Here is a 19,048-nt window from a genome sequence, read left to right on the forward strand (position 1 = left end):
CGCGCTGCACTTCCTCGCTTGTTTTGTCAAAGATATAGATCCCTGGAGGATGTCGAAAAAGAAGTAACAAACAATGCCCAAGTTCAATGCTGGTCTCAGCCGGACTCCCTGCCAAGTCGAGAAGGTTGAATGAGCCAGAGAGATTGCCAGTGAAATCGCCTACGCTCTCTGGCCCTCCAACCCCATTTGAAATAACAAGTTTAAACATGAAGCGTTTGGCGTATTTACCCTTTTCCAAATGAATTGTAAATCCTTACGAGATATTCCAAACTACAAGGCAGTTGTAGAAATGGATTTGGAGTTTTCAAGAGGACTCGAATTAATATTCTTAATTGTCTATGAGTTGCTACAGGTGTGAAAGACTTTTCGCCCAAATTTTGTTTCTCCATTTAGTTTTGACAAGCGATCGTGACAGGGTTACATTTTAACGAGTGGTGCATAAAAACCTTGTGGTGAGACAGTGCAAGAATCTGTCAACTCACGTACACCATCGCCAACCAAGGAAGTTAACATAATGGAGAATGTAGGGAAAAGCAGATTGGGCAGCGACTCAGGGTAGCTGCTAAACTTGTTTAGTTTCAAAATAAATCGCAGTGCTGCTCTTGACTATGAAATATATAAACGCATCTAAATTTTATAGACTTGCTTCCAGACAAATGACAGTTCTGTCAAGATATCCCTAAGTACAAGTTTTGTAACCAGATTTGCGGCAGTTATGTGCACTGAGACTTTACCATCACCAATCACTCAAACCAGAAATAAATAAGTGATGACACTTGGCAATTAAAGCCAAGAGAGCTGCTTGTGTTGTCAAATGAATTCAGTTTCGATAAGAGAAGGGCGGAAGAGTGAAGGTGGCCAGATAGGATTCGGCACAGTTTTTGATTGGTGCTGTGCTTATGAGCAAGGGATGGTTCAAAATTGCTTGAAAGCTGGAGACAACCTTTAACACCAAGTCCCTGGTGATTTAGAAATTAGATAATTTGTCAGAATTATGCAACAAAAAGAAAACTCCCGTCATCTGACAGACTGTGAAATACTTATGTTTTTATCATAAAAGAGACACGAATCATCGCTAGCCGTTTCTTCAATAAAAAGGGTTTTTTTAAAAAAAAAAGGCTAGTTAGACACTCAGAGACCTTACGAGATTTCCTGAAAGAAAATACTGACTTTTCCTATATTTGACCATTTCCATTTTCCAAAAATCACGCTGAATTAAGACAAAGTATAGTAAGTCAATGGTTTGCAAAGTATCATGTGTTAGAATGCGGGCGACTTGTTTGAATTAAAGTAAAACTCCTTCTTAAAGTAAACATTATTTTCTGATTTTTTTTTCCTTGAAGAAGGGCTTAGGCCCAAAACGTCAGCAATATACCTTTGTCTCCTCTGGATGCTGAAAAGACCAGATGAGTTCCTCCTGCATTTCGGTGTTTTTACTCTTAAATTAAAACTGCCCGTTTTAAGACTGATAACGTGCACAGATACCTTCAGAATATGGGCCTTTTCAGGGCCTTTGTGCTGATGTTTTTTAACTAAACAATCTCAATGGTTCTTACATCAATTTTAACACCTTATGCAATTGAAACTAACGTTAACCATCATTAATTCGAAGCGCCATTCTGCATAAAATACAAGCCCATGTTTGTCACATTACAAGTTATCTTAATCGTAGCTTTATATGAGCATTGAAGAGTTTACAATATTGTTTCCATTCAAAATAATGTCAGTGTAATTCTTCCCAGACAATACGGCTTATGTTTATGTTTTGTCTAACTTGCGCGGGTCAGAATCTGATCCGAAGAGTTTAGGGTTCTACTCAAGCTAAAATCTAACATTAGAGAAAGGAAACACAAGAAGCGAAATTAACTAATATAACCAATTTATTTGAACTTCCGTTTGATTTGGACAAAGACTTCGACTTTAAATTGCGCTTACAAGATTCAAATGTAGAGTTTACACTATCGTCAAATACTGAGACACACAACTCAGTGGGAAAGATGGATTCATTTTCCGTCACGTTGTTGGAGAACGTTGAAGTATGGTGTGTGAAGCATGGTGTCTTTGAAGAACAAGCGAGCTAAAGACCACCAGATTTTCAATAAAACATCCAAATCAAACCAACACCGTGTACACACAATTGTACACCATTAATCTCCAGATAAGCAAAACAACGTTATTTCGCCTTGTCTGCCCAGAGCTATGAAATATGACAGCTGGTCCTAAGCTTTACGGTATCCATGTGCGAGTTGTTCAGTCATTAAGGAGTTATTTTCATATTTCGGTGATTGATTATTTTCTTTTAAATAAATCATCCGAATGTTAACAAATATTTTACAATGTGCAATCTGCAAAGTTTGAAGGGTCTCTGGAGTTGCCGGAGGTGCATGGAATTTGTGCGACAGTCCCGAAGAGGATCACAAAGGAAATAATAATCCATCCTAACCTAGCCAAGCCGCAAACATATCTGTTCTTATCTCTGTTTAAAAGCGAGTGGAAGATTAATGCAGATACTAAAACAAAACGGTTATCTTCAGATTATATTGTGGAATTCTAAATGTCAATACGCGGATTATAGTGACTGGAAGGTGTGTAATTTCTACTAATGCAAGTATTGTTGATTGAGTTTAAGTACAATCGAGTCATTTTGCGTAAATCCCTGTAAATGCTGGCTGCGCTCGAGAGGAAGCTGTCGACGCCTGCTAAGTTAATTTTGCTTTTCTTTGTCTAATTATTGTAGCGCTCAAGGGGAAAGTTGCCTGCAGGACTGGAGCAGTAAACTGACACCGGCTCTCTGTGTGTGGTACAGGCAAAGTTTGATGGAGAGGGCCTGCTTCCACTCATGTCAAAGTGAGTTATCCAGAACAATACCCCATACAGATAGGTCTCATCCAAAGCAACATACTACAACAGAACCAGCTCTCACAAACCAACCCCTTCAAAATTTTCTCTCCTTTCCTCTCCATCTCTGGATCTATCTTTTTAGCTCCCGCTTCTCTCTGATCTCCATGTCCTTTCGCCCATTCGTTCTTTGATTTAGCCACTCCCTGTTTTCGCTTACATCTTTCGTTCTCCGATAATGCTCTTCAGCGAAGCCCGAAATTTAAAATCCTGTTCTTTGCATTATTTTCACAGATGCTTTCGTCGACATTTAAGGCAATAGTGCCACGCTATGATTAAAAACAATTTTTTTTTTGTAAAACGAAATGTGTGAATTAATCTCACTAATTTTAATAATCTGTGTTTATGGTATTATTTTAGGATAAAGTAGTGGTATATCGATGAAATTTTCGTAGATTCGATTTAAAACAAAGATAAATATCATAAATTATGTAATATTTCTGCATCTTCCATGGAATATAGATACTCGTTCGAGGATATACGACTTAGGTGGGTTTTAAAATCTAATTTTATCTGTGCCGTTCTTTCTTTATAAACTGACATAGAAATACCGGTTCAAAATTGACAGTCGAGGAAAGCACAATGTTGAGTATAAATGTGCAATTAAAATCAACTCCAACATAAAATAGTGATTGTCAAATTGCACTCGGTTCCTGAGAATCTACTCGAGCGTTTGAACAGAATGCAGGTTGTGTGAACTTGGGAGCAAATGGGATGTTTGTGAGCATGCCAGTACGATAGCGATTTTGTGAATGCAAATGTAAATGTGGTCTGTGTGTTTGTATACGTGGCCGTGCTTTGTCAATATGTGTGAATCTGGGAACGATTTAGGGGGTTAATGAAAAACAACTTGTTGCGTCTTTCTCGGATATATGTCTTCGATATCATTCGCGTATCAGCTGCTACGACAAAACACCTTCGAAAGACAACTAACTGAATGTTGCATTTAATGGTTGCCGAGGAGAGTCCAATATGATCATTGATCGGAGGATCAATGGTGACAGAATGATCAGACTAGGATATCCGTCTATTTCATTATTTTTTTCTCATTTCCCTTCTTTTAAAATCTTGTTACATTAATATAATGTGACGATGGCGCCAATATTTTAACAAGACCAGAAAATTATTTATTAGAACTATCAGTGAGCCTTTTTTTTCTATGATAATACATGACAGTGTGAATCTCGAACCAATTGCGTCAACATTGGTCCTTAGCAGAGAAGGGTCAGTGCAGACGTATGCAAAATTAAAGTCAAAGGGAACATGCGGCAAATGAAACATGCAATATGTGGAAGAATAGGGAATTAAGATAAACTGCGTCGAGAATGATAGGAATACAGTTCATTTGCATTCCGTTAGCCGTTCCGAAATTGGGCAAATGTGTTGCAGTTTTGTTTTTTAAGAGATTCAATTCCCCCTAAGTCTGGAATACTTCAAAAGACACTTTGAATATATTTTGATAGCCTGGTCGTACAGCCAATAAAATGGAATGCTCACTTTCCTTGACGTGTGTCAGTCGTGATGGAACTGTTAAAATGAGATTGATTCATGGGCTAAATGCGTGGATGGAATAGTTGGTGGGGATAGTCTGGTACATTACATTAAAACAATATATTCGCGATCGGTGACGGTTGGAGTGTGCTTAATGGACGTCTGGAATCTGATTTCATTCGGGAGGAGGAGGCTTAGGGCAGAGATTTAGTCACTGATAGGTGGCCAGGTTTTCTTTGGCTGAACAACCACTGCGAGGAGTAGAGGGGGGTTGGGGGTGGGGGGGAAGTACAGTGAGACCTCTCTGCGCTTCCTCTTCTTAAAGGGCTTGGTATTGCGATGGCCACCAGGTGGAGGACCGAGCAACCATCTCAGGGCCACTGAACTGCTGCCAGGATTCAGTGGGTTTTTTTAAAGTTTCCAAGAGGGGAACATAAGCGAGCGTCGGCATCTGAACCAGTCGCCACCTCAAAGAAGAGGCCTGTGTGGAGCAGGCAAGCATACCTCGAGAATAAGGCGAATCTGAAAGCGAATCGTCCATATCTGCGACCGACCGAGCGTGCGGAGCGAGGTTTCCAGAAATGAAGCGATTGTGTGCAGCCGATTAAATAGGAGTCTTGTGTTTTGACGTATTTCCAGTGGAATAAATGTCCTGTGGTCCAGTTAAATTAAATAGGGCGTAGCGTCTACAGCAATCATTATTTTAAAAAAAGACTTTTATTTCTTTACCCCAACCCGCCCAACGACACTCGACGGATTACATACTTTTCCTTTAAAGAAAAGAGATGACGACTGAGAGTCCGCAACAGCATCTGGATCCTCCGGTGTCTATAAAGTCTAGCCCGGTTCCCGGAGTGTTAAAATCGGCCTTGATCAGCCAGCAGTCTCCGGCCATGGAAACGTCCGCCTTGGCCAAAGTCAAGAAGACCAACGGTGGATTAAGGCGGCCGGAGAAGCCTCCTTATTCTTACATCGCTTTGATTGTAATGGCTATTCAGAGTTCCCCGACCAAGAGACTCACTCTGAGTGAGATCTATCAGTTCCTTCAGACCAGATTCCCTTTCTTCCGAGGGTCCTACCAGGGTTGGAAGAACTCGGTGCGCCACAATCTGTCGCTGAACGAGTGCTTCATCAAGTTGCCTAAGGGGCTTGGCAGGCCGGGGAAGGGACATTACTGGACCATTGACCCTGCCAGTGAGTTCATGTTTGAGGAAGGCTCCTTTCGGCGTCGGCCCAGAGGGTTCCGTAGGAAATGTCAGACCCTCAAACCTATGTATAGGATGATGAATAGCTTGGGGTTTGGCCCCTCCATTATCCCCCAAACCTTCGACTTTCAGAGTCCAGCGGCTTCCCTCTCGTGTCATGCCAACGGTTACAATCTGGAGAATAGCCTCAGCATGATGAGTAACTCCTTATCAGGGAACTATGATGGACTCAGCAGTGGGCATCACGTCCCCCATATGTCCCCCAACCCTGGCTCAACTTACATGGCCAGCTGCCCCGTGTCTTCCGGTGGAGAGTATGGCCCCGACAGCAGCAGTAGCCCAGTGCCATCCTCCCCCGCCGTGGCCAGTGCATTGGAATGCCATTCTCCATACTCGGCCTCAGCTGCTCCATGGTCATCCTCAGGAGGGTCTCCATATATTAAGCAGCAGAGTCTGGGCCCCATCAACTCTGTCCCTTCCAGTCTTCACTCCAGCATGTCGTCCTATTCGCTGGAGCAAAGTTACCTGCACCAAAACTCTCGGGACCCCGCAGAAATCACAGGTATAACATTTATGCGTGTTTCCTATGTTTGCATCTTTTGTTTTCCGCACGTATCTAGAAAGCAGAACAAAATGGTTAGTTGTTGTTTCGAAATGTAATTGTTATATCTATTGTTCATTTTTTTAAATATTTGAGATTAGCAGGTCCAAAAATGGAGCATTATGTGTGTGTTTAAATTTAAAAATACAGCACAGTAACAGGCCACTTCGCCCAACATTAACCTACACCCCGCGTACGTTTGGAACGGTGGGAAGAAAGGAGCCCCCGGAGAACGTCCAAACGCCTTACAGGATAGCGCGGGATTCGAACTCCGGTCCAGACCCAAACGCTGGCGCTCTGAAGACGCTGGGCTGACCGCTACGCCAAACAGTTCTATGTTTGTCCTATCAAATACACAACATTCCTTTACAAAACAATACAGTCTGATGTCCGAAGAGCAAATCATAAACATGTAATTAATAAACCGGGTTCCCCTCAAATCTGAGGGGAACGAACGACGGCTGGTAGTTTAAACTGGAGAGAAACTTGATTGTTCATAACAGATTTTCAATTATTCCCTTTAGTTGAACCACATGTGAAAGACAGTGTGCGAATGCGACTCACAATTAGAGAACTAAAAATATTAACAGTAGTTGACCCAAATGCACTGGAGAACGGCTTAATATCGTGGCATATTTTTATTATTTAATATATCAGATTTTATACAGCATTATAATATTCTTGCTTTTAAATTTTTTTTTAGAAAATAGATTATAAATGCATTCTTGGCAAGCAAATACGGCATATTTAATGATGTTATAAAAAGTATTTTTAATAACGTTAAACCCTGAATCTACAGCATGTTCAGCAGCTCATAACCTTGTGCAGAAAAGGCTATTACGTCTGTTTAATTTATTTTCCGTGTCTCACTTTAACTTCAACAGTAAAACGCTTCCCGTATCTAAGGTTATCGCGTAACATTTTATCACACCACCTTCTTGCCCCTTTTAAATTTCTGCTGAAATGGCGAAATAGAAAAATAACAACGTCTACAAGATGTATAGGAACCGTGGAGACTTGAGGCAGAACTCTCCAAACAGTCGCTGAAAATGTGGGTCGGGGAGGTTAACTAAACAAAGACAGTCGCGGCCGGACCACACTGAAGAGGATTTTAGCTTGACTTAACCCAGATGAGAGTTGATGCTGTTAAAAATGTTCTGGGAACTGCTGGTCGGCAACTGCCAACAAAAAGACATCTGTATCGACTCCATTCATTCTCGAACCGAGCAAAAATTGTGCTTTTTTTAAAATGTCTTTGATTTCGCAATGACTCGGACTATTAAAATAACAGGGGGAAAAAAAACGTGGAAAGACGGACCTAGGTGGGGGTGGGGGCATTGCCAAGAGTAGTAAAAAGTACAGAGAGAAGAGTTGTGTGTCCAGAGTTAGACAGAGGAGCTATACAGGTTGTCCGGTGTGTTAATATTTCTGTACGACTTGGGTTCAACTGCACAGCCTGTAACTTACACAAGGCGTATCGTAATCCCATTTATTACATCATATTTGAGTATATTTTTCAAATAATCACTGCCAAAAAGTTATAATTAACACTGACAGTTTTATTTGAAGTTCGGATGGAATATTAACCCAGCCCGATCTCATAAAGCATTTAATATAATATGCAATACCGTCGGCTCATTAATTAATGGCATTCTGACTTATTATTTTAAGGTGTCATGGAAACTAGGTATTATCTTGAAACGTAGAATGTGGTTCAAACAGAAAATAGCAGTTTTCCGTTTCAGTATTAGTTGATTATAAACCTACTAACTGAGAAAATATACAAATGTGGATGAAGACTATGGATGCTTGATGTGTTTTTCAGAACTTGTTCGGAGAAAAGTGTAATTCAGTGGTTTACCGTTATTCAAAACAATAGCAGATTCCAGATGGAGTTAAATTGTTGATTACTGGCACCAATGATTTCCCCTTACAGTAAAACAGATTCTCATCTGTGTTCTAAATACAGCCTGTAAAAGGGAATTGCATATTAAGAACGGGTTCCACTCAATCTCATTGTAAACAAAATGTAAAATTCACCAATCACAGCTTCTTGGCAATTTGGTTCTTGAAATTATTTTTTTAATGAAAACCCTCTGTCGGTGCAAATAATTAGGGGAATACAGTGAATCAAGCAGCGTATATTTTGCAAATTTAACGAATACATTTAGAGATATGGGGGAAGGACTGGGTTGAGAACAGTTGGTTCAAATGGTATTCAATGTTTGTATGATGTTTCTCAACAAGAATGAAATTAAATATCTTTTATACAGTTGGTAGATTTGAGTGCACATGTGCATTTAACATCTGGGAAACAACTGTCAACTCCCTAAACGAGTGGCAGGATCCCACAATAGAATTCATTGTTCGAGGGAATCTCAATTTTCCACAATATTTTTAAAAAAAACTATAAATTAGAATACAGGAAATTGTGGGGAATAAGAATCAATAACTATCTATCTACAATTTCCATCAAACATGTTCGCTGAAATAGTTGAACTACAGAGGCAATTAATATTGTGGAAATTTGCTATTCATTTACAAGAGGTGATAATTCGCTCTTTGCCGTTTCAGTGGGCCTACCTCGCTATCAGACTCACTCGTCGCCCGTGTGTGACAGAAAAGATTTTGTGCTTAATTTCAATGGAATTTCATCTTTCCATCCTTCGGCCAGTGGATCATTCTACCATCATCACCATCAGAGCGTGTGCCAAGACATCAAACCTTGTGTTATGTGAAACTCCTCTTTAAGTCAGCTTCAATTTAGTGCATATTTAATTTTTACATTACCTTTATTAATGTTAATACCAAGCCAGGACTCAGCATGGTAGAGCTGCAAGTTACACGTCGACCCTTGCTCTGGCACATAAATAAGTCGCTGGGGATAGTTAGTATGTCTAGATCTGGGACAATGCAGCCGATTTCTCTTAAAGAAAGTGAATCGTCGTCTTTGCTTGAGTTCCTTCCATCAAAACAAAACATAATTTACGATGTCAAACTGTCCGGTTGAGTCTTACCTTTAGTAAAGAATGGAGAAATTGTGCGCATGACAATTGTCTTAATTATTTTATAGCAGCATTGGATTCCTATATCAGTATTAAAGAGTAAGATGATTAGTGAGGAGCATTAGGTGTATCCTATTTATACATAGATTTTGAAATCGAACGTCAAACTTGACCCCATGAACAGTACGATGATACTGATTCGAAATATTTTGCGAGGAATAGACGATACTATTTGTCATAAACTGTAGTAAGGCACATGTATGCACGCACATTATGCTTTTATAAATAAATATCTTTGAATATAATTGCACTTGAAAATGTATACTTATGAATCATTGTCAAAAGATTTTGATGTTAAAATCTAATTTCAATAAAAAATAGGAATAATGTTTTATTACATTTGTCTTGTAATTAACATAATTGAGTGAAACTTGGGCTATCCATCCAAGACCCGGCTGTTATAAGGCCGCTGTTTTCAATCCAATGGAATTTTCGGAGTGACTCCTGTTTTCCAGTCGTGTTTCTTGTGTTTGTCTTCTTTCTCTGGGGCCTTGATATTATAAACACCATATGTACAATCTACAGATTTTGTAAACGCCTGATTCCAAAACACTGCCTCCAAAAACAACACAATCGTCTATTTTAGATAACTTGATTAAAACCCGCAGAAGCAAATTTGACAGATTTTAAAGCAATAATTCTGTGCGGAGTGGCATAACGGCTCAGTGGCACATAGCGTTAAGGTCCTTGTTTTCTGTGTAAACATTCAATTCTAAAAATGTGAGATTTCGAAACACTAGCGACGAGCCTAACAATCCAAAAATATCTATTTTAACTGTATTCTTAAAGATGATTCCTCCCCCCCCCCCCCCCCCCCCCATTATTGATTGGCTTTAAGAATCCATCCCAAGGAGAAGCAATTGACAATAGCTGTATCGTTTAGGCAGAATTACTTTTGGTCCAGATAGGGTTCCAGCGCTTCAGTTAAAGCGCAAGGCAGTGAGACAAAGAAATGGCAAGAGGACAATTTAAGATTTTGGCTTTTGCAAACACGGTTGGGTATTATGGGGCATTAAATTCACAGACTTTGTAAAGTTGCCAACTCCAAAACAAGCTACTGGTTATTTTTGAAAGTAAGGAAGGTGTCCAAGGCTGGGATGAGCCGCTTGACAGTGACCCCGAGACAGAAAGGGCACGAGTTTGATTAAATTTAGCACCACACACTTGTCCCCAAAAGGAAGGTCGAGGGATCATTGGATGCCCCTTCCCTCCTCGCTATTGTTGTCAAAATAACATGTGTAAATGTTATTCGTGGTACCTCGCCCCTTTGCTGTGTTCTTCGGCGCATTTCACCCTACCCACCCCATAAACATTCAGAATTATTGATATCGTTTCATCTCTTCGAGATGCAGCAGAACGCTCAACGAACGCTGTTTGCGGCTCCGATCTTCAACGGCAATGTTTGATTTTCTAGTAGATCGTTTAAATGATGCAAAAACAAAACCCCAGAAATATTAAGCATTCACAAAGCTGCTCCAATGGACATCGTTTAGAAAACTGACACTACTTTGCATTATGGAGACTCAGCATTCCAAAGTCTTGCATGAATGCAAATCGGTAAAAATAAATGACATTGATTCGCCAGGATATTGCCTGGATCAGAAAGTAATAGACATAAGGAGAGGTTGGATCGTTTTCTCTTGAGTGTCAGAGACAGAGGGGCATTCTAATGGAATGTATCAAATTATGAGAGGCAAAAAGAGGGTTAATCGACTCTTTTTGTTTCTTCCTAAATGGTAATAATGCCAAGTACAAAAGGACATCAATTTAAGGTGAGTCGAGCAAGGCACTTTCTTTTACACGGAAAGTGGTTGGTGCCCTGTTCGTGCTGGGGAGGCACTAGAAGCAGATAAAATAATTATGTCTAAGGGGTACTTGACCAGACGCGGAATGGAGGGATAAGGACCACGTGCAAGCGGATGTAAACCTGTAGTTTCGAAGGCCATCATGGTATTGTGGGCAGAAGTGCCTTTTCCTGCACGGCACTTTCCCACATTCTATAACTAAAGAACAGAAACTGCTTCTTGATCTCTTTGCATAACATTAATGTTTGTTTTTCTGACCAGAATTAACTATTTAACCAGCACCGGATCTATGATGTTATCATTCTCAAATTTGAGGTACTTAAAAACCTATGTTCTCAGCGGATCTAACTTGAATCCTGAAATAATCATTGCCTTTAAAGAACACCAAAAGGGTCCATTACAATATTCACCGGAAATCTTAAATTCCATAATATATATAAAAAATGAAAGGTCGGAATATTAAAATATTTCAGGTCATTCCAATCATTGCTTTGGGTTCTTGTACATAATTATTAAACAACATTTTAAATATACGTTGCATATTTATTAACATGAAGTAGATTTTAATTTATAACTTTGTTTATTTTTAACGCCTTTTGAACTCCATTTTGCACCTCTGTCAACGTGGGCCCCGGGAGAATTAGTGCACTCTTAACACAAAATGATAACCTGGTAAGAATCAGGTTTACAAACTCTCTTAATTGGAAAGAGGACAAGGACTTTTTTTTTCTGCTCTGTTCTGTTTGGCAACACTTCACGATTCCGTTTATTTCAACTATTTATATCAGTGGGAATCTGAAAACATTTGATTTAGATTAAAGTTGTGCACTGGCCTGGACAAGGGACCGCAATCGATCGCTCCTCGGTCATAGACACAGGTTGAGATTCCAGCCAACTGGCTGGCGCTCCAGGACTCTGAGGAGCGCTTCCTGAGTCCGCCTGCTTCATAATCACAGCACCTGCTATCCAGCAACGCGTGAATATTATTTCCAGGCGTAATAAATCGCACCCAAATTCCTCCAAATATATTAACATATTTTTAAAATTTGTTCATTTTGTACATGTACATAAAAAATCAGCTATTTTTTCACGTTTTTTTTCATTTTCCTCTGTGATTTACATCTAATCTTTCTCACCTCTCCATTATTGATCTCCCTGCGCCCCCTCCTTTCCCCTCCCCCCCCCCCCCAACCAAGTCAAGGCAATGGGTCCAATTTTAATAAGAAGGCATGTCGTGAATACCCTTATATTAGGATACGGTCAAGACCTAGGTCATATTTCAAATTGCCTGTATTTTTTCAAAACTACAAGTATTCGTTTTAGCGCAATTATTGAATGTCGGAATTCTAAACGACACGACAATGTTATTCAATGACCAATGATCAGGGGGGCTGTCCACAAAAATCCAAAAAGCAACTATCAGCGGAAGTAACCGCTTACTTGAACCCTCTCAGAGAGGGAAACCTGGTCCCGACCGAACCAGTCAGCAGCAGTGTCCGTCGTTTAACGGTCTTCTGAAGAGATCCAGCAAATCACACAAGCGTTTCCGCCCCAAAAAAGGACGAATAAAAAAAAGGGAAGAGCGAGGATGTGTGGGAATAGGCACTGTATCGCAGCATGTTCAAAGACCTCCATATTACGATAAATAGTATTCAAAACTCCGTTTGCCAAACCACTAGCATTTATTAATTCCAAACTTTCCCCAACGTAACCATAACAGAGTTAATCTGGCCGTTGCGCAAGAGACAAACAAACTTTGGGTGATTTTTGTAGCCTAAGTAAAACGTTTTTTTTCTTCTTTAACACAAAATACAACAACTTTCAGGCCACACCGACGAAAAACATAGAAGCACAAATAATATTTAAATTCATGCATGGAATGTTTCAAGACGGTAACAAATATCTCTCGTTGTCTACTCTAAAATGTTAACATGTTAGAAGCAAGAGATGCGCTTAATAACGGTTTACAAATATACTTGCATTGGATAACGAATGAAAACATTAAACCTTTAGGATTCGGGTACAGAAATAACATTTTAAACCCAACACAGACAAAAAAAACTGGGAATGGCATAAAGAGAAGCGACCCTTTAGGCTTCCAGATACAATTTATTATCTTTTTTTATTTTGTGTACTGTATACTGTTTTATAATGTATACTGTTTTATTTATTTTTTTCTTTACGAAATACGCTCGACTGCATCGTCAGAATTTCGGCGCATAGTTCGGTACACTGTCTATTACAATATTGCATTATCTTTCCCTCCTGATCAAGGCACGGGAGAGTGGTTAGATTTGCTATTACACAGCATTTAAAATTACATCAATGGCCACGGAGCCTTTTGAGCCTGCCTGGGCTCTGTGAAGTGCATTTAGTAGCCGCGCTGCGAGTTACACCATGTCGATCACCATTTCCCTTTTATTGACGCATCTTTGACATTGTAGCGGAATTCCAACGTGCGGTTTGCTTCTCAGTGCTGGACTCAGGTAAATGGGCGGCCAGTGCTCCAAATCCGCAAGGTGGCTGCGTCTTCAAACCTGCGATTAGATTAAATTACGTAATTTGAATCGCACTAACCTGTGTGGTGACTACTGGAAGATGAGCGACATCTAGGTTTTCTTCGCTAAATTAATTTAGTTATTTATATTAAAAGTCAAGCTGCAACATTTGAAGTTTCCTTGTCTGCTGGCCTAAAAAAAACCTTATCTCGCCGTCTTATCAGAACCAAATTTATTGTCATGAACATGTCAAGGAATTCGTTGTTTTGCGGAGGCAATGCAGTGCAAACATTTCTATAAACCACATTTCAAAATAAATAAGGCTATTATTGGATGATAATAACGTTCAACGATTTAAAAGTAAAATAAGATGTTTCAAAATACGAAAATAAACGTCAGCAGGTTAAAAGTTGATTAAGTGATTAACAACTGATATTGGAGAATGTGTGCATGCCAGTAAATGTTTAACAGGCGTGTTTTAAACGTGTTGATTGGATGCAATGAGTGACTCCAGAAATGTCTTTTACCCGTCGCCAACCACATTAAGTGTAAATCAAATTCCATTAGATTAAGTTTTAAGTCCAAATCTCAACCCCAGTTATAAGATCTAAATTAAACGCGAGCATTACAATAAGAAGTGTTAAAACTTAGTACTTGGATAGGTTTTGCCGGCTGTTTGTAATTCCTTTTCGCTTCTCTCAAGGCAAATTGGCCTTCTTTGATAATGCAGTAGCATTATCAAGTTAACATTTCTATATGGCATATAGCTTACAGTACGCGTTGGTTGCACAGAGTAAAAGCTCCAATGAGACCGGTCACGGAAAATGTTTGGATATTGAGACTGAGGGCACATTTATTGAATCACCCAGCCCCGGGGGCCTTTAGAAATTGAACTAATATTATAGGATCACCAGCAATAGACCCACATAACAATGCTCCGGAACAAATTTTCCCCACATTATCTCAGGTTTAGGAACAGTATCAGAAATAATATCGGTCTTCTTGTTTTTAAAATGTTTTTTTTTAAAGCCTGATGTGATTTAATCAGCGAAATAATTGTTGAAGGGGCATTTTTTCTTTAAATGTCTCCGGTCACTGTCGAAGCACTTATTTAGATTGCTTGTCTCCGTGACTTAAATTCAGCCCACCTTAATCATCGGCTGCTGTATCGAAATAATAACGTGAAACCTCCCGTCCCAAACTGTATGAATGTCCTATACCACCTGTCATTGTGGAAATGAACAGGACAAATGACAGAGGCATTAACCAATAATAGGAACCTAATGTATTAAATGGGGATTATAAATTATAAGGATTTCAAACTCTTTTCGGAAAGCAGCAGTAATTATTATGGTAGTGTTGGTGTGCGTGTAATTTATAGTGGAATTACAAATGCTGGTGCACTCATTTCCAAAGGAATTTGCCGTATATTGGACAGATGAAATGTTCCATGCTCCGAAGTGATAATTGTTCTTACGTCAAGCGTTAGAAAAGTAAAGCAATGTTTGGAATAGAGCATACCGGAACAATGCCACCCACATCGCAGTCAGCACACACACAATTTGCTTTTTTAAAAAATAATCTACCAGTGTTCTACTCAGTCAAAAGTACAGGAGCGCCACCGTGTGAATATCAACTGATCTGACATCAGTAAAGATGGTTCAGCCGCACTTTACATACAAAATACACACTGAAGGGATCTTTCATTTGACAAAACAGTAACATTGGGCTAGTAACTCTACCGGTTCACGGATTTTCAGTAGAGTATCTCACGCGGGCCTGCCACTAGATTATCTAATTATCCTGCATTTACCTTAACGCTTGATCAAAACGACACTGCTTCTGCTTCAACCCGTGCACATGAAAGACACGGTTCTGTGTGACGTTGGAAGTCTGTTGCAGAACGCGTGGTTATGGGGAAACCAGTTACAATGCTCTTAATGGAGCTTCATCCAGAGCAGTTGCCCTGTCAAAGGACTCTGTGCACAACCCATTGGTACTGAAACATCAAACGTTAGGCAGTGGTTCTCAACCTTTCCCCCACTCCACATACCACTTTAAGTAATCCCTATGTCATCAGCCCTCTGTGATTAGGGAAAAAAGGTTGAGAAGCACTGCTCTAGACTCAATTGTTACTGAAATATTTTGCTTGAGAATAATTGCCATTGGCCCATTTCTTTTGGCATTACGAAGCCATGTATATAATGAGTCAATTAGGTATGGTTAAAACAGTGGTTTTCAAACTCTCTCATTCCACCCACATACCACCTGAAGCAACTCTGACATAGGGAACACCTAAAGTGATATGCGAGTGGAAAGAGAAAGGTTGAGAACCACTGCGGGAAAATCAACACATGAAAGACTGCATTGATTTGCCCAAAGCTTGCTGGTCATCTAGTGCAAGGAGTTATGCACAACCATGTCCTGTAGATTGGCACATGTTATAGTGCAGGACTATCTGCTAATATATTGAAGCTTGGTGAAGCTGCCAGAATGGAATTATGGAAAACCAGTGTATGGGGCCTTTCTAAATGGATACCGGCAGCTTGGCCCCATGTAGACCTGTCAGAATTATTGTGATAAAAGGTTTGAAACTGAAATAATGATGTCATGTTGGCTTAATGTAATAAGTGAATAATGATATTCAGTACATTGACTGAAGACAATGTACAAGACTATGTTATGAACAATCCATAATTTTACAAAAAAATGGACAGGTGAGAATGAACCCCAATATCTCATGAAATGACAAAAAATCTGGTGGATGGAAAATTCCTAGCTCTCACTGATTTGGGTAAAATTATCAAGATATTTCTGTCAGTGCTAAGTTTCTCTAGCATCATAAAGCTTTCAAAACTATTAAATCAAGATCAAGCAACAAGAGTTAGCTGAAGCATCTAAAAAAAATCTTTTAAATTATTAAATCATTGAGAGCAAACACTATTTTAAAAAGAAAACATTTTCTCTTTCTTCTCTGCATTCCTGTAAGTTTTCCTTTTAATTGAATGGGATTGAAGATAACACAACCTGTGTACACCTTGTTGTAAAGATCATTGAACAGATTCTTTTGTTTTACTGCTGGGATATAATAGCAAGTTCATGCTTTGTAAGCAACCCCTATGATTCAAATGGCAGAATAGGGTGACAAATTTACTGGCAAGAATCTACCAGTAATCAGAATTTGAGCCTGGATACATTTTTTCACCCAAAATGATACATACAAAATATACTGTTATATTACACAGATTGCTGATTTGTGCTCATTCACTGTATTGACATGCAATCAGTTACAATATTAACAATATCAACACAAGTATCTTTTGTATTTATTGTTTCTTTTAAATGCTGTTAGGAATACTATTGTCATTGTTTTTTAACATATCTGATAAGCTGCACCTAGTAACAATTTCAGTGCATAGTTTATTGTCATACATTGTACAATATGGCTATCAATACCATCAATTTTTCAGTCACAATCATTCCATCAGTGATAATTTAAGCATGACATTGCACAGGTGGAAAATCATCAATGTTCAATTGTGAAAATGCTGATAGAGTGGTTCTTCTCTAAAAAATTAAGTCCTAAACTGAGATTTTTTTTAAATATAAAGGTAACTTTGGCAGTTATCTTCAGTACTCAGAAAAAAAAATCAAAATCCATGCCACTGTCAAAGTAGAAAAAAGGGAATGGCAAACATTATTCTTTTATCTCAGAAAGTAATCAAAGCCTTCAAAAGAGATGGGGAGAAACTCAGGGGGAAATTAATTTAAATTGCCTTAAACTAACTTTAGCCTTGAGATTTAATTCAAATTTGCATTCCCGTACAGTGAGTCAGAAGAAAAACAAGCCAATCATTACTTTAACCTCAATGTAAAGCTTGTGTGTTGACCCTGTTAAAATATTTTGAGCAAAATGGTGCTTTTATTGTTTATGCATAAATATTATGGAAACTTCAATGAAAAAGATGTTAAGCTCAAACATCCAAAGACTGATGAACACTTACCATACTCCACTATTTCCATGAAAATTATATCCTACTGTCTTCTTCGAAATGCATTGAACACTGAGATATTACATACTTTCCCAAATAAATATGAACGCAACTTACCACAGTAAATTAAATTTGGTCTACGCAATCTAAATATTATTTGAATCAATGCTAATAAATCCAACTTCTATGACATCAGAAATTAACTATTAAAACATGAATAGTCTCATTAATTTAGTGTCAGATGTTGGAGATTTTAAACCATTAAGTATTTATCTTTCAGCCTCTTATTCTCTCTCTCACACACAAAGTTATTTTTCCTGCAGTTTAGTTCACAACCATTTGCATTGATCAGTTAACAAGGTACATGATTCATCAGGTCACAGATGCAAGACTTTGCTTCCAATTTGCTCATTTTCCCATTTAAAGACATTAATGTCATCATATGCTTGCTGTAATCATGTTCTCCCTGTGTAATATTTGAATACTCAACAATTTGACTTTTCTGTTATCCTTAAAACTGTACTTTACAATGAAATTGAACAGTGGATTAGCACTTCAATCTTGCATGCTTACTCCATTCAAGACTGCGTTCCTAGTTCTTTAACAACTTCCCCTCAGTTTTAAGCCAAGTGCACCACCTAATGTGGAAATTGGAGAATGCACCTTATGACATTCCCATCTTTGTTTCAAAATTACTGCACATGCTCAGCAGAATAAAAATAAAATTTAAATAGTATAATTAAATGCAAACATGCATTGTTCAGGTGAGATTGTATATTTTTGTGAATGTATGAAAGAAAGATAGATCAAAAGATGATAACTAATTAGATATACAATACATATTATTTATATTGCAATATCCAACTGAGGAAAGACCAGAATTCAATGCAGCATCTAAAGTGTAGATGATATTTTAAAGTCACATGTTTAATACAAAGATCATTTGTGTAATCTGATCATTTGTGATACTTTTGGAGCTGCTACTTTACCACTGATAAAACAAATGATTTGCTTCTTCAATACATACTTGCTTTGAGTGATCTACTTTAATTTCCCTCAAAAATCTGTCTATAAAATATGCACTTCAGAAATTTGTATTGACAGCCTCAACAAAGTATTGGTATGGTAATCCTAAGACAATAACTATTTGAACATTATGGGTCAGAACTTGATGGTAAATGCAAAATATTTGAAATGCAATATCTATCACTTTGCTTTACCATTTAATTAAATTTATAGAAGGAAATCACTTTTAGGTTCTGCAGTACCTGGTACAGAATCCACAAAATCATGTTTTTTTTTTAATGGCCTTGTGCTACAACGATGCAAGGTAAGGTAAATTGCATTCCTTATTTTCTTTTGCATCACTTAATGTATGTAATTATGTGAAAGTTTTGAGTGTTCCAGCTAATTTTATTTTTATTATCTTCATAAGATGACATTTTATTATTTTTAGATTATTTTTTCCATGTTCAATACACTAAATATTTCTG

At 38.4% G+C, this 19,048-nt stretch overlaps 1 protein-coding gene across 1 annotated transcript; it reads left to right on the forward strand.

The window, feature by feature from the left end:
* Positions 1–4,830: 4,830 nt before the first annotated feature.
* LOC138752317 (forkhead box protein F2-like) lies at positions 4,831–9,505 on the forward strand. The gene is made up of 2 exons (XM_069915236.1): positions 4,831–6,156; positions 8,770–9,505. The coding sequence occupies exons 1-2, from the start codon at positions 5,175–5,177 to the stop codon at positions 8,931–8,933; spliced, it is 1,146 nt and encodes a 381-aa protein (XP_069771337.1). The 5' UTR covers positions 4,831–5,174; the 3' UTR covers positions 8,934–9,505.
* The last annotated feature ends 9,543 nt before the right edge of the window (positions 9,506–19,048 follow it).

The sequence above is a fragment of the Narcine bancroftii genome, chromosome 1, assembly GCF_036971445.1.
Source record: "Narcine bancroftii isolate sNarBan1 chromosome 1, sNarBan1.hap1, whole genome shotgun sequence".
NCBI classification, from domain to species: domain Eukaryota; kingdom Metazoa; phylum Chordata; class Chondrichthyes; order Torpediniformes; family Narcinidae; genus Narcine; species Narcine bancroftii.